Here is a 16,651-nt window from a genome sequence, read left to right on the forward strand (position 1 = left end):
ATCTATACAGTAGGAAGTTATGACATCATCTTTTCTAATTGCCGTCGGTTAGAGGTTGGTTTACCCCTGGAAGCAGGGGGGGTTATATCACCATAGCTCTTGAGCTCATCGGTATCTTGTGGCCGTAAGTTCCACAGGCTCATTGTGCCAGTTTTAGTGCCAGCTGCCATTCAAAGAAAAGAGAACCTGGTGAACCAGGGGTCTGTGGTGGTTTTGCATGGGAGCGGGTGGGAATCCCAGTTGAGCCATGCTGGTTTGTAGCATCTGCCAGGGAGGGGGAAACTTTCAAACTGATGGCAAAGTTCAACTGAGCAAAATAAAAACCCAGCTACAGGCTCGGCTAGATCCACTGGGAAACGGTCGTGCCCAGTTGTGGGTTCTCCCTGGGGTCCTTGATGCCTCTGGAGATGGCAAGGAGAGGAACTAAGATGGCTGCTGGATGGACTTAAAAAACTGCAAACGTCTCCCAAACTTTGCTTCCCCAGACCAAGGCAGATCCATGTCTGAGTTACACACCGTGAGATGCGGGGGGCATCCAGGGGGTCCGATGGTTCTGAACTTGGAGCTGGACAGTTACATAAACAAACCTCCATCTCACCAGCTGCCCCTCCCAGCCGCCTCCAGGCCAAAGCCCGACTGCTGTGCATTCCCGATGCAGTCCGCTCGGTCGCAGCGGAGGGGCAGAGCGTGCCGCAGGTCAGCAGCGATCAGGATTCTGGAGTCAACAGAAATCTGGTGCTTGGGGGCCTCCGGCTCACCAGGAATCAAGGCTGCTTATTGGATGTTGCATGACACCCCCTCAACACAGGCTGTTGTGTACTTTGCCCTTTACACAACAGTGATAGCACAAAGAAACCACCGGCACAATAGCCAAATAACCATGTTACTAACAACATACAAGGCCTAGTTACAGGCACACACACACACACACTGTTGCTCTGGCTAGGTTCTAAAACCTAGAGCCCAGTGAGCACCACTCGAGGGCTCACAGGTTACTTAAAGGGAGACCACCCAATTCCGGTACACTGCACAGTCCAACAGACGTGCTGTTCTCCACCTCTGCTCCCCTTCCCGCCCAAACCTGCAGGAAGATGATCAGGCCCCAGCATCTGCCTTGGTTTTACTTGCACATAAGGAAGTGAGCTGAGACCCTACAAACTCATTCCTGAGGGGAATGCACCTTGGGGGCTCTGTTTTCCCAAGTCCTTGAAGCTGGGCTGGGCGCTCAGCACAATGGAGCCCGGACTCTGCTGTTAGACTTGGCCTTATCCCGCCGTCTCTCGCATCTCTTCTGAGTACGGCTCTGTGGCTCTGTGGTTTCCGTTTTGCAGATAAAGCACCTTTGTGCTGATCCAAGCAATTTGCTGCTCCCTTCAAAGGCATAAGAGCCCGGCTGTGTTTTTATTTCAGCCCAGTCACACTTCGAGGACACAGGAGATGGAGAGATCCGGCACTGTCCTGCTGGGGCTGCTGCTGGCGTGTTCCAGCCATGCAGGTATGTGAATCGCACACCTGGGCCCGCTCTTGTTTCTCCGGCAGGATCTGCACTAGCCATGGAGCTGTGTCAAAGCAACACCTCCCCACACCCCGCCCCGCCCCGCCCGGCTCACTCCCTCACCTGGCATTGCACAGGCTTTGGCTACTGCCACAGTCAGATCCAAACCAGGCGCCGAAAGCCGGATCCAGCCACTCTTCTAACATGGGCTACGGCTGAGAGGCAGTGGGCGTACGCGGGGGAGCTGTATTTGACATCATGTCTTCTGGCCTTAGAGATCCCAGGGGCCACACACAGGGGTAGAGATGTGTACGCTCCCTGTGACGCTGGGGGCACAATTTTCTGCTCCCTCCAGATTTTCCTGCATCCGACTCACCAGCTGTTGGGCGCAGGTCTGTTTCCACCACTCACCCCACCCGTCTCCACGGCTTTGGTTTCTAGACCCTGGTGAATGCTGGACTCCTCTTAGCCAGGTCCTGCATGGACGCACGGCTGGCCGGAATGGCGGCCATCCTCACGATTTTACACGCAGGTCAAATTTTGCCCTGGGTTGCGCCACTTTGCTGGGGTTGAACTTGACCTTCTTGCCGCTCGGCTGGCCCAGCTGCTGTCCCGGAGCAGCGCAGGTACACTCAGACCAGCGGACAGTTCGAATCCTGACGTCCGCTCTCTCTCTGCTCTGCCAGGCGGCAGCAGATAAACTCCGTCTTCTCCCCTTCGGCAGGCAAGCAGGATGCTCTGATCCTCGGGGGACACAGAGTGCAGAATCACTCCAGGCCCTACATGGCCATCCTGCAAAGCGAATATAAGGAAATCCTGTGTGATGGGTTCCTGATCCAGCCAGAGTGGGTGATGACCGCAGCCCATTGCAGGACCGCCAGGTGGGTGCCTTGATCGTTCAGCTGAAGGCTCATGGGAAATAGGCTCCTTGGGTGCTGTAGGTGTAAACCCCCAATGCGTCCCCTCTTCCTCCATACACTACACATCCAGGATTCATAGCTGTCTAGCAGGCGTCTCTCTCCCCATGCTCGTACACTGCACTAGTCAGTCATAGCTTCTCAAATGGGGAAACTAAGGCACAGGGAGGAAAAGTGACTTATTGAAGGGCTCAGCCAGTCGGCCAGTAGCAGACAGGCTGAGAACCCTGGTTTCCTGTTTCTGAGACATGCTGCTTTAGCGAGAGAACCACGCTGCCTGTCTCAAGGACAGTGCACAGGGTCTGGGTTGCCGCTGATGGCTCTCTGTTCATGGGTCTGTTGCTTCTCACAGTAACACGCGAGTCCTGATTGCACTGGGGATCGAGCTGCTGAGCGACTCATCCAACCACTTAAGGGACATCGCAAAGTTTTACCAGCACCCTGATTACAACCCGACCACCTTGGAAAATGACATCATGCTGGTCCAAGTAAGTACCTCCTCCCAGTTCTCACCCAATTCCAGGGAGCCCGGGGTCATCATCACAGTTAAACACAAGGGCGCAATGTGTGTGTGTGTGTGTGTGTGTGTGTGTGTGTGAGAGAGAGAGAGAGAGAGAAAGAAAGAAAAGTCCGTGCTATAGTAATTGAGCTTTATTTGATAGCTAGCCTACTCCTGCTGCTGGGATGTCCTGTTCCAGGGCTGACGAGTTTACACTCCATGGACAAGTTTCAGAGTAACAGCCGTGTTAGTCTGTATCCGCAAAAAGAAGAACAGGAGTACTTGTGGCACCTTAGAGACTAACAAATTTATTAGAGCATAAGCTTTCGTGGACTACAGCCCACTTCTTCGGATGCATATAGAATGGAACATATAATGAGGAGATATATATACACACATACAGAGAGCATAAACAGGTGGGAGTTGTCTTACCAACTCTGAGAGGCCAATTAATTAAGAGAAAAAAAAAAAAAACTTTTGAAGTGATAATCAAGCTAGCCAAGTACTCCATGGACAGAGGTGCATGTAGCAAAAATGATGAACGGAGAGACCGGGCGGATTCTCCCCTGGAATTGCCCAATCGGTCAATTTGCCTGGCTACTTAACATCTCCAGGACTTGATTCTCCACGCCCCTGCACCTGCTGCAGGCATCAGCACCTGCGCAAAGCGCTACCGAATCGTAGCTCTTTGCACTGGTGTAAATAACCGTGGGAGCTGCAGGCCAAGGGTGAAACCTGGACCACGGTTTCTAGGTTATTTGAGTGCCCTCCCGAGTCGGCGGGAGGTGAACGTCACCCCGGTTCAAAGGGGTCTCATGCAAATCATTTAATCGGTTCTTTGCAGATGTGCTATTTCTGACGCTGGGAATGAGGACAAGGGGGCTCAACATCTGCCCTGCTGTGTATGTCCCACTTGCACCTACCTTTTCAGTCTCAGGATGCTCTGGTGTGGCTGACAGCATGCTCTTTGTCGGATATCGCTTTGCAACTCCGCTTTATAACCTGCATTTGACGGGTTACCTGCCACAGGGAGGGGATAAAATTTCAAGCTAAGAAACACACAAATACATAAAGAAATAGATTCGCTGACAATCCAGGCTAGAAAAGTTCTTTCTGCCAGGAGGGACTGAGGTTTTAAAAAATGGGAGATTATATTTTAGATTGTATTGCATCAGTGCCTTGCTATCTGAACGGAGAGCCGTTGTGCTAGGCTCTGCGCAGACAGAGATTAAGAGACAGACCCTGCTGGAAGCCCCCACAGTCTAAACAGGCAAAGGGTGGGAGAGGAAATAGAGGCTGAAATTATTCTCAAAAGCATTGAAGTCCCTGGGAGCTGCTGGGTGTTCAGCACATTTGAACACCAGTTCTCTTATTTAGGCACCTAAATATAGGGGTTTGGACTCCTAGTTTTTTAAAATCGTGGCTCTACTTTCCGACACATAAAAATGTCTGACTTTCCCTCTAGAGGGCACCAGGCTCCATCAAAGGCAGCCACTGTGTATTTAAAGCAGAGGTGGGCGAAATGTGTATTTCCAGCCAAAGGCCCAAAGTACCTGAAATCCGAGTCCAGGGTCTCTCCACCAAACCCAAAACACTGGGCCATCACAGGCCCTTTAGCAGACAGGCTAAGATGCTTCCCAGAGCCCTTCTACCCCTTGAGCATTGACTGACAAACAAAAAGGGCATTAGGTCCTGTGCCAAGCAACTGAGTGAGGAAGCATGCGCTGTGAATTAATTCTCCCACTGTCTGCAGCTGAACACCCCTGTTCCCTACGATAAAACAGTCCAACCAGTGAAACTCCCGCAGCAGGACAGGGAGATCCCCTGCAAGGCTGCCTGCAGCACCGCGGGCTGGGGACGCACCACGGATGACAATTGGGACGCACCATGGACACACAGCCCGGTTCTGCAGGAGGTGAACGTCACCCTGGTTCCTAGGGGCTCTTGCGCATCACTCCACACGCGGAAAATCACCAGGAATATGATTTGTGCTGGGAACGAGAAGCACAACGCCTGCCAGGTACCTTCTTTTCTCTTGCTCACTGAGGAGAGGCCTGATAAGTAGCAGACAGGCTCCAGGCTCACAGTTACCAGGGCCACAGTTACCCAGAAACCCTGGGGAATTTCTTCCCGACGGGGCATCCTGGGTAACTGATTGGCCCTTTACTGTAGTGCAATCAGCAGTCCGTTTCCTGTGTGGTTTAGACCAGGCTGGGCTACAGGCAGACTGTAGGTGATCTGCCTGTGGAACCCATTGCCACAGGATAGCCTCAAGAGCTTAGCAGGCTTCATAAAAGGACTGGACGTTTCTGTGGATCACAGGAATATCCGGAGTTATGCTAATATGGATTTGGGGGCAGGGGTGGAGGGATATAAACTCGCATGTTTCAGGGCATGATCCAACCGTTAACTATAAGAGGTCAGGAAGAAAGGCTCCCTGGGGGCCCATTATCTCATAACAACCTACTCCTGCGGTTTTTGCAGCTTCTTAAACCTATAAACAGCCAGCACTGCAGGAGGACAGATCCTGGAGCTCTGGTCTGATCCAGTCTGGTAATTCCCACATTCGTCATTGAGATCCAGATTTGGCTGTCAGGTCATTGGACTGCAGGCTTCCTTCAGCGAGCGTAAAATGCTGCTAGTCTGAGGCGTCAGCCTCTCACCTGCTCTTTGCCCGGGTGCAAGTGACTGCGCGAGAGGCAGGGCAAGAGAATGGCAGGCCACTGAGTTCAAGGGGTGATGCACCGAGAGGTGGGGGGGCCTAGAGGTGAGGGTGCTAGCTTGGAACGTGGGACTGCTCCTTTGCAGGCTTCCTGTGTGCCTGTGGTTAAATCACTTAGGTGCAGATCAAAGGGATTTAGGTACCTGACTCCCAGAGGATTTAGATGCCTAACTGCCTTTGAGGATCTGGGCCTTGCTCTCTTGGGGCCTGAGTTCCTCCTCTGTAACCTGGGGACAATAGCACTGCCCTACCTCCCAGAAGGGCAGTGAGGGTAGAGTCATAGGGATAGTGAGGTGCTCAGATACTGTGATAATGGGGCCTAGAAGTACCTAAGGTAGCTGCCCTGAGACATGAGTCAGATCAGGCTTCCGTGGTTCCTGTGCTGTTAACATAGGGCCTGGCTCTCGTGTGTCACGTCTGCAGGGCGACTCGGGCGGGCCGCTGGTTTGCAACGGCGTGGCTGAAGGCGTGGTCTCCTTCGGCAGCAAGCAATGTGGCAAGACCCCAGCGGTTTATACCAAGATCTCCAGATACCTGCCGTGGATCAACAAAATCATCAAGTCGGCCAGTTAAAGGATCCCGGGGGGCTGCTCAGCCCCCATCCTTCCCGATCAGCAACATCTCCCTTCTGTGAATCCTGCCCCAGCACCCCCGACAGGAATGGCTCCCTCAGCCTGCTCCCCCAAGTGCTGCTAAGAACCCCACCCACACCTGACTCTATTAAGAAAAATACAAGCCGAGAACGTGCTTGCTTTAACCACTTCACTGCTGAACAGGACAGTAGGGGCTCACCCCAGCTGGGTCTGGTGCGCTCTGATGGTGCACAGGACCCCGGCCTCCCCTAAAGGCTGTGAAAGGATTAAATGGGGAAGAGAGGTTTTTACATCTAGATAATCCAGTCTGGGAGAGTAATCCATTTGTTCTCTGTTTAATTCAGTGGTGACAGCGATCAGTGTGAGTTAGTGGCTGCACCACCGGGGATAAGAGCCTACTATAGCTAGCAGGGTTATTCCTTTAGCTCAAGCAGTGGACACTCTGCCTTTAGCACTAGAGATCAGGGGTTCAGTCCCCAGTGACACCACCAGAGGATGATTGTGTGTCCATACCCCACCTTTCCAATCTCGGCCTGCCCACTGATGCTACCAGAACTGGCTGTTGCCTGACCCATGTTGCAATGGCTAGGAAAGTCTCTGGATTCTTCTCTCCTTTATTTGGCCTATGCAAACTCGGGATCTCATTTCCTTTGCCCATAGTTTGTTCCACCCACCTGTCTTATATAGCTTGTAGTTCTTTGGGGCAGGGACCATTTCTCTGTGTTTGTACAGCACCTGGCACCAAGAAGCCCTGATTCATTTTGGAAGCTGCTAGGCCCTACCAGAAATACACATAATAAATAACAATATCCTGCTGCTATTTTGATACTATGAAGCCTTTTGCTTTTCTGTGTGAAAAATGCTTTTCGTCTGATCCTAATAAATCTGCTTCATACCTGGTGTTTGTCTGAAACCTGCTCAACAGAAATTTGCCCCTCTCCTGCCTTCCCTTCTCCGGGAGGATTTATTTGCAAATATTCCAGCTGCAGATTGGGAATGCCTCCTTTCCACCCCATTCCAGGGGATGTGCGCGCTATCTGCACCCAGGGCACTGTACATACTGCTTGGGATCAGAGCACCTAAGCTGTGTGTCATATGCCCTATAGTGTCTGTGTAACACTGACAGACCCCGGTCGTCGGCGGGCGGGATCAAACCTGGCACCTCTGGAGCTTAGTGCATGAGCCTCTAGGGCAGGGGTGGGCAAATATTTGGCTCGAGGGCCACATTGGGGTTCCAAAACTGGATGGAGGGCCGGGGAGGGAAGGCTGTGCTCCCCAAATAGCCTGGTCCCCGCCCCCCGACTACCTCCCTCAGAACCCCCAACCCATCCAACCCCCTGCTCCTTGTCCCCTAAGCGCCCCCCTGGGATCTCTGTTAAAAGCCAACTTGCTGTTAGTTAAGGCTGTAGTCAGCCTCATTTACTCTCTCTCCAAGCGGTCTCGGTGTCACGAGAGGGACACAGTCCACCCCCAGGAGGTGTGTGGGTTCCATCTGCATATGATGGGGATTCTCCTTTAGCCCAGCCGAGAGGGGCCTGTACCTGGGCCTATGGGTGCAAGTTCTGGGCTGTGATGTTTTGAGGGTAGTGAGTTTGTGAGGCTGATAGGAACCCAGAGGAAGCAGTTCTGTAGTGTTTCTTATGAGCTCCCATGCACTGAGATCAAGAGAAAACCTGGGGGAGAGGAAACAACACCTCTTTCTAGTCCCCACTGGCTTTGGCTTTTGAAGTCCCTCCTTGGTCATGAAAGAGGAATGTCATCCCACATCAGCCATCATGTGTCTGTCATGTGTACATATGTGTGCGCACACAACCTAGGCTCTCCAGCGTGGCCATCTCTAGTCAAGTTTGGGGGGAGCAGCAGGCAGTCCCTGTGCTGGAGTGCAGCAGTCGAAAGCTGCTCTCGGATGAAGGCGGAGCAGTTGGCCAGGGCCTCGGCCTCCGTTCAGGTAGGCAAGAGGAAGCGAACGCCAAACTTTAACACTTGGGGTGCATAGAGCTGCCATTGGACAACCCATAGATCTACTGCCACCTTGTCTTAGATCTCCTCTGAGCAGGCCCTAATGCAGTTCCCAAACTTTAACAACCTGTGAGCCCCTTTCACTAAAAGGTCAAGTCTCACGAACACCCCCCAAAAATGAATAGTTCCAGGGATTTTCTCCTTTACCTGAGTATAAATTATAACAGCAGTGATCTTGGCAATATAAAATTTGTTTTTATGACTTGCTTCTCACACAGTATTTATTATTAATTATTTATCATTACAGTATTTTTATTACATTATGAAAACGGCAACACGCTTCCAAGATCTCATTTTGTATCACTCTGAAGAAGCCTGTTCTAAGACAAGGCTCCTATGTTTCATCAAGGAGTATCAGATGTGAAACAGCAGGAAGGGATTTAAGAAGCCAACTCAGAGTTCCTCCTACACAAGCATTCGGGTCTTGAGCAGTCCAGGCAAACAACGCACGTTACAACAAAGCTTAAACTTCTTCTTCATCATAATTTTAAAAATAATCCTGGCTGCCTATTTCATTTTAAAAACAGCAAAAAATATCCACCTCCCGTTCCATTTCTTATAAGGAGTCTTGACGTTGAAATCTCCTCAGTGTGATAGAGATGCTTGCTTTGATCTGCTTAGCTCTTGGAAGTCCAGGGGCTCTGGGCTGCTGCCCCCGTGCTGCCCGGGGTTTCTAGGGACAGCTCTGTCCGCCATTAGGGAATTCTTTCCCGAGAACCCCCTGTAACATTTTGCAAACTCCCAGGGGGCCACGAATCCCAGTTTGGGAACCACTGTCTTAATGTATCATGTTCACTAGGGTCACCTTCTATTTCACCTCAGTTACAGATGCTTAGGGACCTTGTACAACTGCCCCCTCTCCCCCCCCCCCCCCCCACATCAGCCCTGCCTCAGAGCTAAACAGAGTTGAGTCAGGTCTATATTTGACTGGAAGTCAAGGGATGAGTGGTGGCAAAGGCTGGTGTTCTTGTATCTGCCCCAGTGCTGTAGAGGGTGCTGTGCTGATGGAGGGGCAAAACTGAGTCCTTGATTACACTTGTGTTCCTTAAAGATCCCGTGGATTCATGTGGAGACGGGGGTTAATCCCAAGATCTGGGGCAAATTCAACTCAGGCCATTACAGCTGCAGAGGGGGAGCATCATTACTCTGCCCACCTAGATTACTTAGTTCAGAGTATTCGGAGTGGTGGGATGGGAACTCAAAGCAACGAAGTGCCATTTTAGGATCCATCATGTAACCTCCTCCCATCTGCTGCGCACCAGCTCAGGTCAGATGTGGGCAAGTCAGTTTCAGTTGTCCCTGATCCATACACATCACTGAATCTCGTTAGAGGGGTTATAATTCATCTTCCACCTTAATGCAAGAAATGTCTATGTCAGCTCCAAAGTGCATCGGCTGCAAGAGCTACTTCACAAGAAAACACCTCAATCAATGAAAGATCTGCTTAGGAAATGCTGTCAAGGCAACACTCTGTCCAGGTACTTAGATTGATCATCACCACCTATTTATCTGATGCAAAGCTACAGAGCTGGGTACAGAAGTTTGGAGTCAGCATCAGGAACGCCGCCAGCTTTTCTGCCACCCTGAAATGCCGCGCCCCGCACAGAGGCGGCGTAAGGTCCCGCCACCGAAATACTGCCGCGGTCGCCACCCCCCAAATCGCAGCGCCCTAGGCACCCGCCTAGGTCGCCTAATGGGTTGCACCGGCCCTGGTCAGCATGCCTCACCCAGCACAGATCTCCTGCCTGGAAGGACCAGGTACATAATTCAGAGGCACTCAGCAAATTAAATCATCCATGCCCCAGGCCTCTGGATGCTAGCAAAACAGGTCAGGTTTACCCGCCATGCACTGGGATGCATAGTTCACATTTAAGGCCAAGATCCAGCTCTCTTTTCGCTGGGCACGGACCAAGGCCTTGCATCTCTGCTCTCCACTGGGCTCAGACCAGACAAGGAGTAGTTTAAAGATCAGAGGAAAAGGTTGCATATATGCAATAGAGCTCTTGCTGGTGGCTAATCAGAAGTGAGTAAAGTATACTACCCAGAAAGGTCACCTTCAGCTAGGAGCGTCTGCAGGGAATTCTTATTTACGTGTCTGACAGGAACACCCAGAGGCCTCAGCCCCGATCAGCATTCCATTGTCTGAGGTGCTGCACAGACACATAGGGAGAGACAGTCCCTGCCCCACAGAGCTTGCAATCTCAAAAGATGTGTTGCTATTTTCATTTCACAGGCAGGGAACTGAAGCACAGCGAGATTAAGTGACTTGACAATAGTCATACATAAACCAGTGGCAGAGCCAGAAATGGAACCCAGAACCTTCACAAGGCCAACCTGAACGGTGGCCCTACCACCAGCAGAGCGCATTGAAACATCCCCTTCCAGGGGCTAATAATCTGTCATAGTTTCTCCTCCGACATTTGTACGCGGGGCAGGCGATGGTGCAGCAGTGAGAGTGAACCATTTTGCGTCTCGGCACCTTGCAAGGCAGCTCAGCGATAAGATCGAGAGCTGAGACATTTGTTGTTTTCGTTCTTTTTTTCAGCAGAATCTGCAAATTGCTGATAAGAGAAATAACCAGTATAGTCTCGCAGCTTAACTGGCCGTGGGAAGGAAATGAGGGATAATCTCGGTATCGCAGCGCTCCCGCCTTGAGTCTATTAACAACCATTTTGGAGAGGCAGATTCCTGGATAGAAAGACAACTTCTGATTAACTCAAAGATACTAAACCACAGCTAATTTCCCCCCCTCCATTTTAAATTGCTCGTGATATCTTTCATCTAAAGGGGACAAATGCTTAGCACACAAAAGGCAAGGTGTGATAACTGATCATTGGTATTACAGAAGCACAAGCAGATCCCGTTGTGCTAGATACTGTACGTATAGACAGTCCCTGTCCAGACGAGCTTACAATCCAAACAGAGAAGGGCTAGGTGGGGAAACAGAGGCACAGAGACCTGCCCAACATAAGAGCACATGCCACCTGATTCTCTGGCCAACACCCTACACACTCAACCACTTTGTCTCCACTGAAGGACGTCCATAGCTGCCTATTACCTGGTTTCTTGTGCCTTCCTCTGAAGCAGCTAGCCACTGTCGGCGATGGCTACTGGCCCAGATGGATCACTGCTCTGACAAGAATTGCTCTGTTGGCTATCACACTGGCACCTAGAAGCCTCAATTGAGATCAGGGCCTGTTGTACCAAGCACTCCACAGAGACATAGTGAGAGATGGCCCCTGCCCCAAAGAGCTGACATCCTAACTAGAGAAGCCAGACAAAAAGATTATTATCCCCATTTTACAGAGGAGAAACTGAGACGCGGAGAGATGAAATGACTTGCCCAGGGTCACACAGGGCGTCTGTGACACCGCTGGAAACTGGACCCACATCTCTTGAATCCCACCCCACTGCCCCGACTTCTTGCTATGTGTATAGACAGCACCAGTGTAAAGGGAGGCCACCTCGGCTGGGCCCTCTGGGCACTGCTGCAATACGAATTATTGATGCGGAGGAGTAAGATTGGCGAGGGTGGTAGAGGGGTGGGGCAGAACGGAACTGAAAAGGAATGGAATTCCTACCCTATGTGGACACACTTGACCACCTTGGGCCGAATCAAGGTGATACCTGTGGACTTTCTTCTCTTGCCCCAGAGTAGGAGAGAGAGGTCTAGTGGCTAGGGCACAAGCCAGGAGAACCCCAGTTGTATTTGTAGTTCTGCCACTAGCTGACCTTGGCCACATCCCTTTGAGAGCTATGGATGACAATCGCTGTATTACAGCGAGGTATTATCATCTTCCTGCCATTGATGGTTTGCATGAGAAACAGCTTTGATCCCAGGAACGTCCTATCTGCATCTCCGGCAAGAAATGCAAACTGAGAAACAGCATCTGGCTTCTTACAAGACAATTTAGAGACGTTGAACGACTTTGGGAGGGTGAGAACATAAAACCCTGAGCAGATTAACTCAGATTTGCATAAGAGCCACAATAAGCGGGTAATTATAGTCTGACAGAAATGTGCAGGGGATCATCCTCCACCAGACATTCAATTATATCACCGCAACACCAATGGATTAAACCCTGGCTGCTGGTTCCTCATTGTGAGCTTGTAGGAGGCTGAGTTGGTGGAAAGACTCCGATTGACTTCAAAGTGATTTGAGTTAGGGTCTAGGTGTTTTAGCAGTGGGCTACAGTCACCCCCCTTTCTTGCCAATGCACACTCCACCCGACACCTCAGAGACAGCATGGGTAATGCGGATTCTAAGCTGCAGCCCAAACACTGATAACTGGCGCTAATTGGTGGACAAAAGAATGAGCCATGGCTCTTTATGGGGGTGCTTAAGAAAAGAGACTTGGGGGGAAATCATGACACCAGACGGACTGAAAGGAAGGAGCTCTGTTATCATGCCTGCCACCCCCACCATCTCCTGGGACCCTAGGATCCACCGTGGTGCTGTTGGGCCTTCACCATCCTGAGAGATGTCCTGACCGGACTGGGCTGGGGAGACGAAACCAACGACCTCACCACCTCCTCTGACTTTGGCTAAGTCCTGAACAGCACCTCTAATGTGAGATGGGGGCTCCTGCCAACACCCTCTCTTTCTCCCACCTTATTTCTTCTTTTCCATTCTCCTTCTGTTTAATCAGAGTCTGGATCAGTTGCCCAAGACTTGACTCTTTTGCAGCACTGACCAGGGAGGCAGCTAAAAGCAACACCCTAAACAGTCCAGCACCGGTGCGAGTTTGTCAGCTCTCGGGGTGACAGATCAGACCACGTGCTGTGCTCAAATCCCTCCAGCAGCGAGGTTACAACTAAGCATCAGCATCACCCCGAAGTCGCATTTTCTTTTCTCTTCCCTGTTGTGTGTGTCTGTCTTACAGGAAGCAGGATAGGACTTTAAACAACAGCAGCTCCCGCCATTCCCAACTAACTTTTCTCTTCTCCCCAACATGGGATAGCTAATACGCTCTTAAAGACTGTCACACGGGGAGGAGGCAGGGTTTCCTTATAAAAGCTCTCTACAGCTACAGGGAAAGGGAATAAGCAATAGTGTTAAAATAAAAGCCTTAATACTGTATATTTCCAACGTTTTACCTCTTTCCCCTTCTTTTTCAGTACCTTTAATAAAAGATGATAAAGATTTTTTTGACTGGTGCTTGTTTCCAAGGGAAGAGTTTTCCCTGGTGGGTACAAACAGGTGTCTCCCTTCTGCTGCGAGCAGGTGGGAGTGATTCACCCAGGACACCTCCAGTACCCCTGAAAGTGTCACACTCAGCAAGGGCAGCAGGTCACAGCTGAGACACACTCAGGGTGTTGGGATCAAATCCTCATTTTGAGTCCTGGGATGAGCCACATCCCTGCTCTAGAAGTCAGCTGGTTAGTGGGATCAGCCGCCCTTTTCCTTGTTAAGTGGGTCTCTGCCTCATTTTTATTTCTGTTGGGAGCCAACTTTCATCCCTTCTCTCTGTAACTGGACTGGCTGGGCACTCTCAGCTCAGTGCTCTGACACGACTGCCCCAACCGTTTGGTTGATGGAGCAGCACACACTGTGATCATGTTAAAAATTTCTTTTTGTACCTGACGGAGAGCCCTGGGGACCTGAGTCGCCTAGCATGGGAACTACGGGTGCTGCAGCACTCCCAGGTTTTGTGCGGGGTCCTGGCCCCCGACCCCACGCCTAGGGTTCCAGTGCTGCCAGCCCCACTCCTGGCGCTCTGCTCCCGGCCCCAGCTATGGTTCCAGCCTCAGCCCCCTTACCCCTGTCTGTGTCCCTGCACCCTCCCGGAGCCACGGCCCGGTTCTGGCCCCAGCTCTGGGGAGAGGGGGTGCGGACAGGGGTAAGTGGGAGGGCGAAGTAAAAAGTTGGGGGACCACTGGCTTTCAGCACCCCCACTATAAAAAGTATTCCTGCACCACTGCCGAGCCTTGCAGCTCTCCACAGAGCAGTGGCATCGCAGTATGAACTTCCCCTCCCACTACCCCAACCAGTCTGCCACCTCACCCCTTGCTGTGGAGACAGAGGCCAGATCAGGCCTCATGACCCATCGATGCCTTGATCTCTCTACTGGGAATGCCAAGGCTCCTACTATAGATTGTTCAAACAAGCAGGGCCAGCTGTGATGGTGATTGTTGCCATTTGTACACCTGGAATGAGACCAGTAACCACCAATTTAAAGGCACAAGGACCCAATTTTTAGAGGTACTGAGCAACTGCTGCTCCCCGAGCTGTGGGTGCTCAGCAGTTCTGAAATTCAGGCCTTCGGCACCTTTTCCTCCTGCATGATCATCATCTTCAGCAACTGTTATGAACAAGGGGGCTGGATCCACACCAGTGGCTATCCACCAAGTTTGGCTGTTGGTTCTCATCCGACTCTCTGCAGCCAGGAGGAGACACGCTCTCTCTGCACCAAGGTGAATTCACATGGACACCGCACGGGCTTTTTTGCATCAGACCGCTGGAGACTCTGCCCATGGGGAGCTGGGCAACTGACCGTTGCCCCCTGCTCTCCAGCCTCGTTCTTAAATCAACAGGAGATGGCAGGGCAGTTTTGTTTGGATAGCGCTTAGCATTTCAGAGGGGAGGAAACTGGCTTCTATGGAGACTCAAGACCCGATTCAAGCCAATGAGACTTACATTCTGCTTCCTGTGGCCCCCCCAGAGGTAGAGAATAGCCCAGTGCTCTTTGCCCATACACTCATCACACCCATTGGGGGCTGGGCTCTATATCAGTCTTGCTCCATTGTGACTGCTCTACAGTAGTTGGGCAGGGCCCCGGTGCAGAGCAGATTCTCACCAGGCCATTTCCCCTCCCGTTAAGTCCCCTTTATGCTGCCAAAGTGGTGTAAAAGCACCTGAGGGTGATGCCAGGCCTGCTGCTCTACAATTTGTACAAGATCTTACATACGCTCTAACTTGAAAGTTAACCAATTCATTTAATTCGAACACAAACCCCGATTTCCTAGTCCCTCAGTCACGCAGCCCCCCAGGATCCTGCAAAGGGACACACCTAAGCAGAGCCTTCTGAGCATGCAACGGGAGCTCAGCCAACTGCACGAACGGGGCCGCAGACTACGTCTGGAGCTGAACGTAGACGTACATTTCCTACTACAGTAGCCAAAAAAACCCTCATACCTCCTTGTGGTTAAATGTTCTTTTCAGACTTCTATTACCCCATCCCCTGAAACCGAAAACTATAAACAAGCCCCCCATAGCCCAGGGAGCACATGAATGAACTCTTATCAGCCATGCATCTAAATGCTGAAAACCCCAGGGCAATTGTGTGTAGTTGATGCCACAAAACAGCTGTAATTAATGTGCGGTTGTTGGTGATCGAGTGTCCACAAGGAAACGGTAGGGGAACACAATCGAGTACGGTACTCGCGCTTGCTGAGCTAGCATGCCCCTGCTCCCCGCATTAAGGTAACACAGTACATGTTCTTCAAGTACAAGTGTGATTGGGGGCAGCTAATGTCGAAAGGTGGGATGGGAGATCAAATATAGTCAGTTACTCAAAGTTTTTTTCCTTTTCAACTTCTAATAAATGTTGTTTTCAAGCAGCTGCCAGGTTATTTTCTTCCTCGTTTGGCTAGTGATTTAACCCCTCTTTCCTAATGGAGCTAAAATTAACATGGCTTTCCAGTTCATCTCCTTGTTTATGCACCAGGAGAACAGCGTGTGCATTAGATACTTGTTTCTGCAGCACTAACGTCAGCTTATTATGCTGTTGTCTAAATTGTTCCCACAGCAATAGAAATTTTAAAACATCACAGCAATGTAGTTCCACGTAGCTGCTGCTGAGAGTTTTAATGAAATTAACGTTTGTTTGTTTCATCCACATGGCCTCGCTTGTGGTCACCTAGACTTTAAGCTCTTTTAAGGCAGGGTCTGTCTTTCTACTAAGGCAAAGGTCCCCAAATTGTGGGGTGTACCTCCTAAGGGGGTGTGGATAAACATCCAGGGGGGTGCAGCAGGGCCCGGGCTAGCCCCTACGGGGGGCAGCGAGGGAGTGCCGGCCAGCCCCTCCCCCAGCTCTACTCTGGTCCCGCCCCAGCCGTGTCCCCATTTTCCAGCCCCGTCCCCAGCCTCGGCTGTGGCTCCATTCCTGGCCCGGGTCCAAGGCTAGGGGCGGGGCCAGGAGCGGAGCCGCACCTGGCCACGGGCCCAGCTGCTAGCCCCCACCACATCCCAGTTGCCGCTCTCCTTCCGTCCGCAGCCCCATTCCTGGCCCAACCCACTCACAGCTGTGGCCCCAGCCTCACCCCGTCTGGGTCTCTGCTCCCAGCTCTGGCTCGGGGGAGGGAACAGGGGTAAGAGGGGGGCATGATCCTCAGAAGTTTGGGGACCACTCTACTAAGGGTTTGAACAGTCCCTATTTCTAGACTATTGGGGCTGGTTGTAGCTAC

The 16,651-nt window shown here is 51.4% G+C and overlaps 1 protein-coding gene across 1 annotated transcript; it reads left to right on the forward strand.

Moving 5' to 3' along the window:
- The first annotated feature begins 547 nt into the window (after nucleotides 1–547).
- LOC128828906 (mast cell protease 1A-like) lies at nucleotides 548–7,126 on the forward strand. Its single transcript, XM_054013938.1, has 6 exons — nucleotides 548–696; nucleotides 1,338–1,495; nucleotides 2,220–2,376; nucleotides 2,765–2,900; nucleotides 4,665–4,931; nucleotides 6,057–7,126. The coding sequence occupies exons 1-6, from the start codon at nucleotides 548–550 to the stop codon at nucleotides 6,204–6,206; spliced, it is 1,017 nt and encodes a 338-aa protein (XP_053869913.1). The 3' UTR covers nucleotides 6,207–7,126.
- Nucleotides 7,127–16,651: the final 9,525 nt, after the last annotated feature.

This window comes from Malaclemys terrapin, chromosome 24 (assembly GCF_027887155.1).
Source record: "Malaclemys terrapin pileata isolate rMalTer1 chromosome 24, rMalTer1.hap1, whole genome shotgun sequence".
Lineage (NCBI taxonomy): Eukaryota > Metazoa > Chordata > Testudines > Emydidae > Malaclemys > Malaclemys terrapin.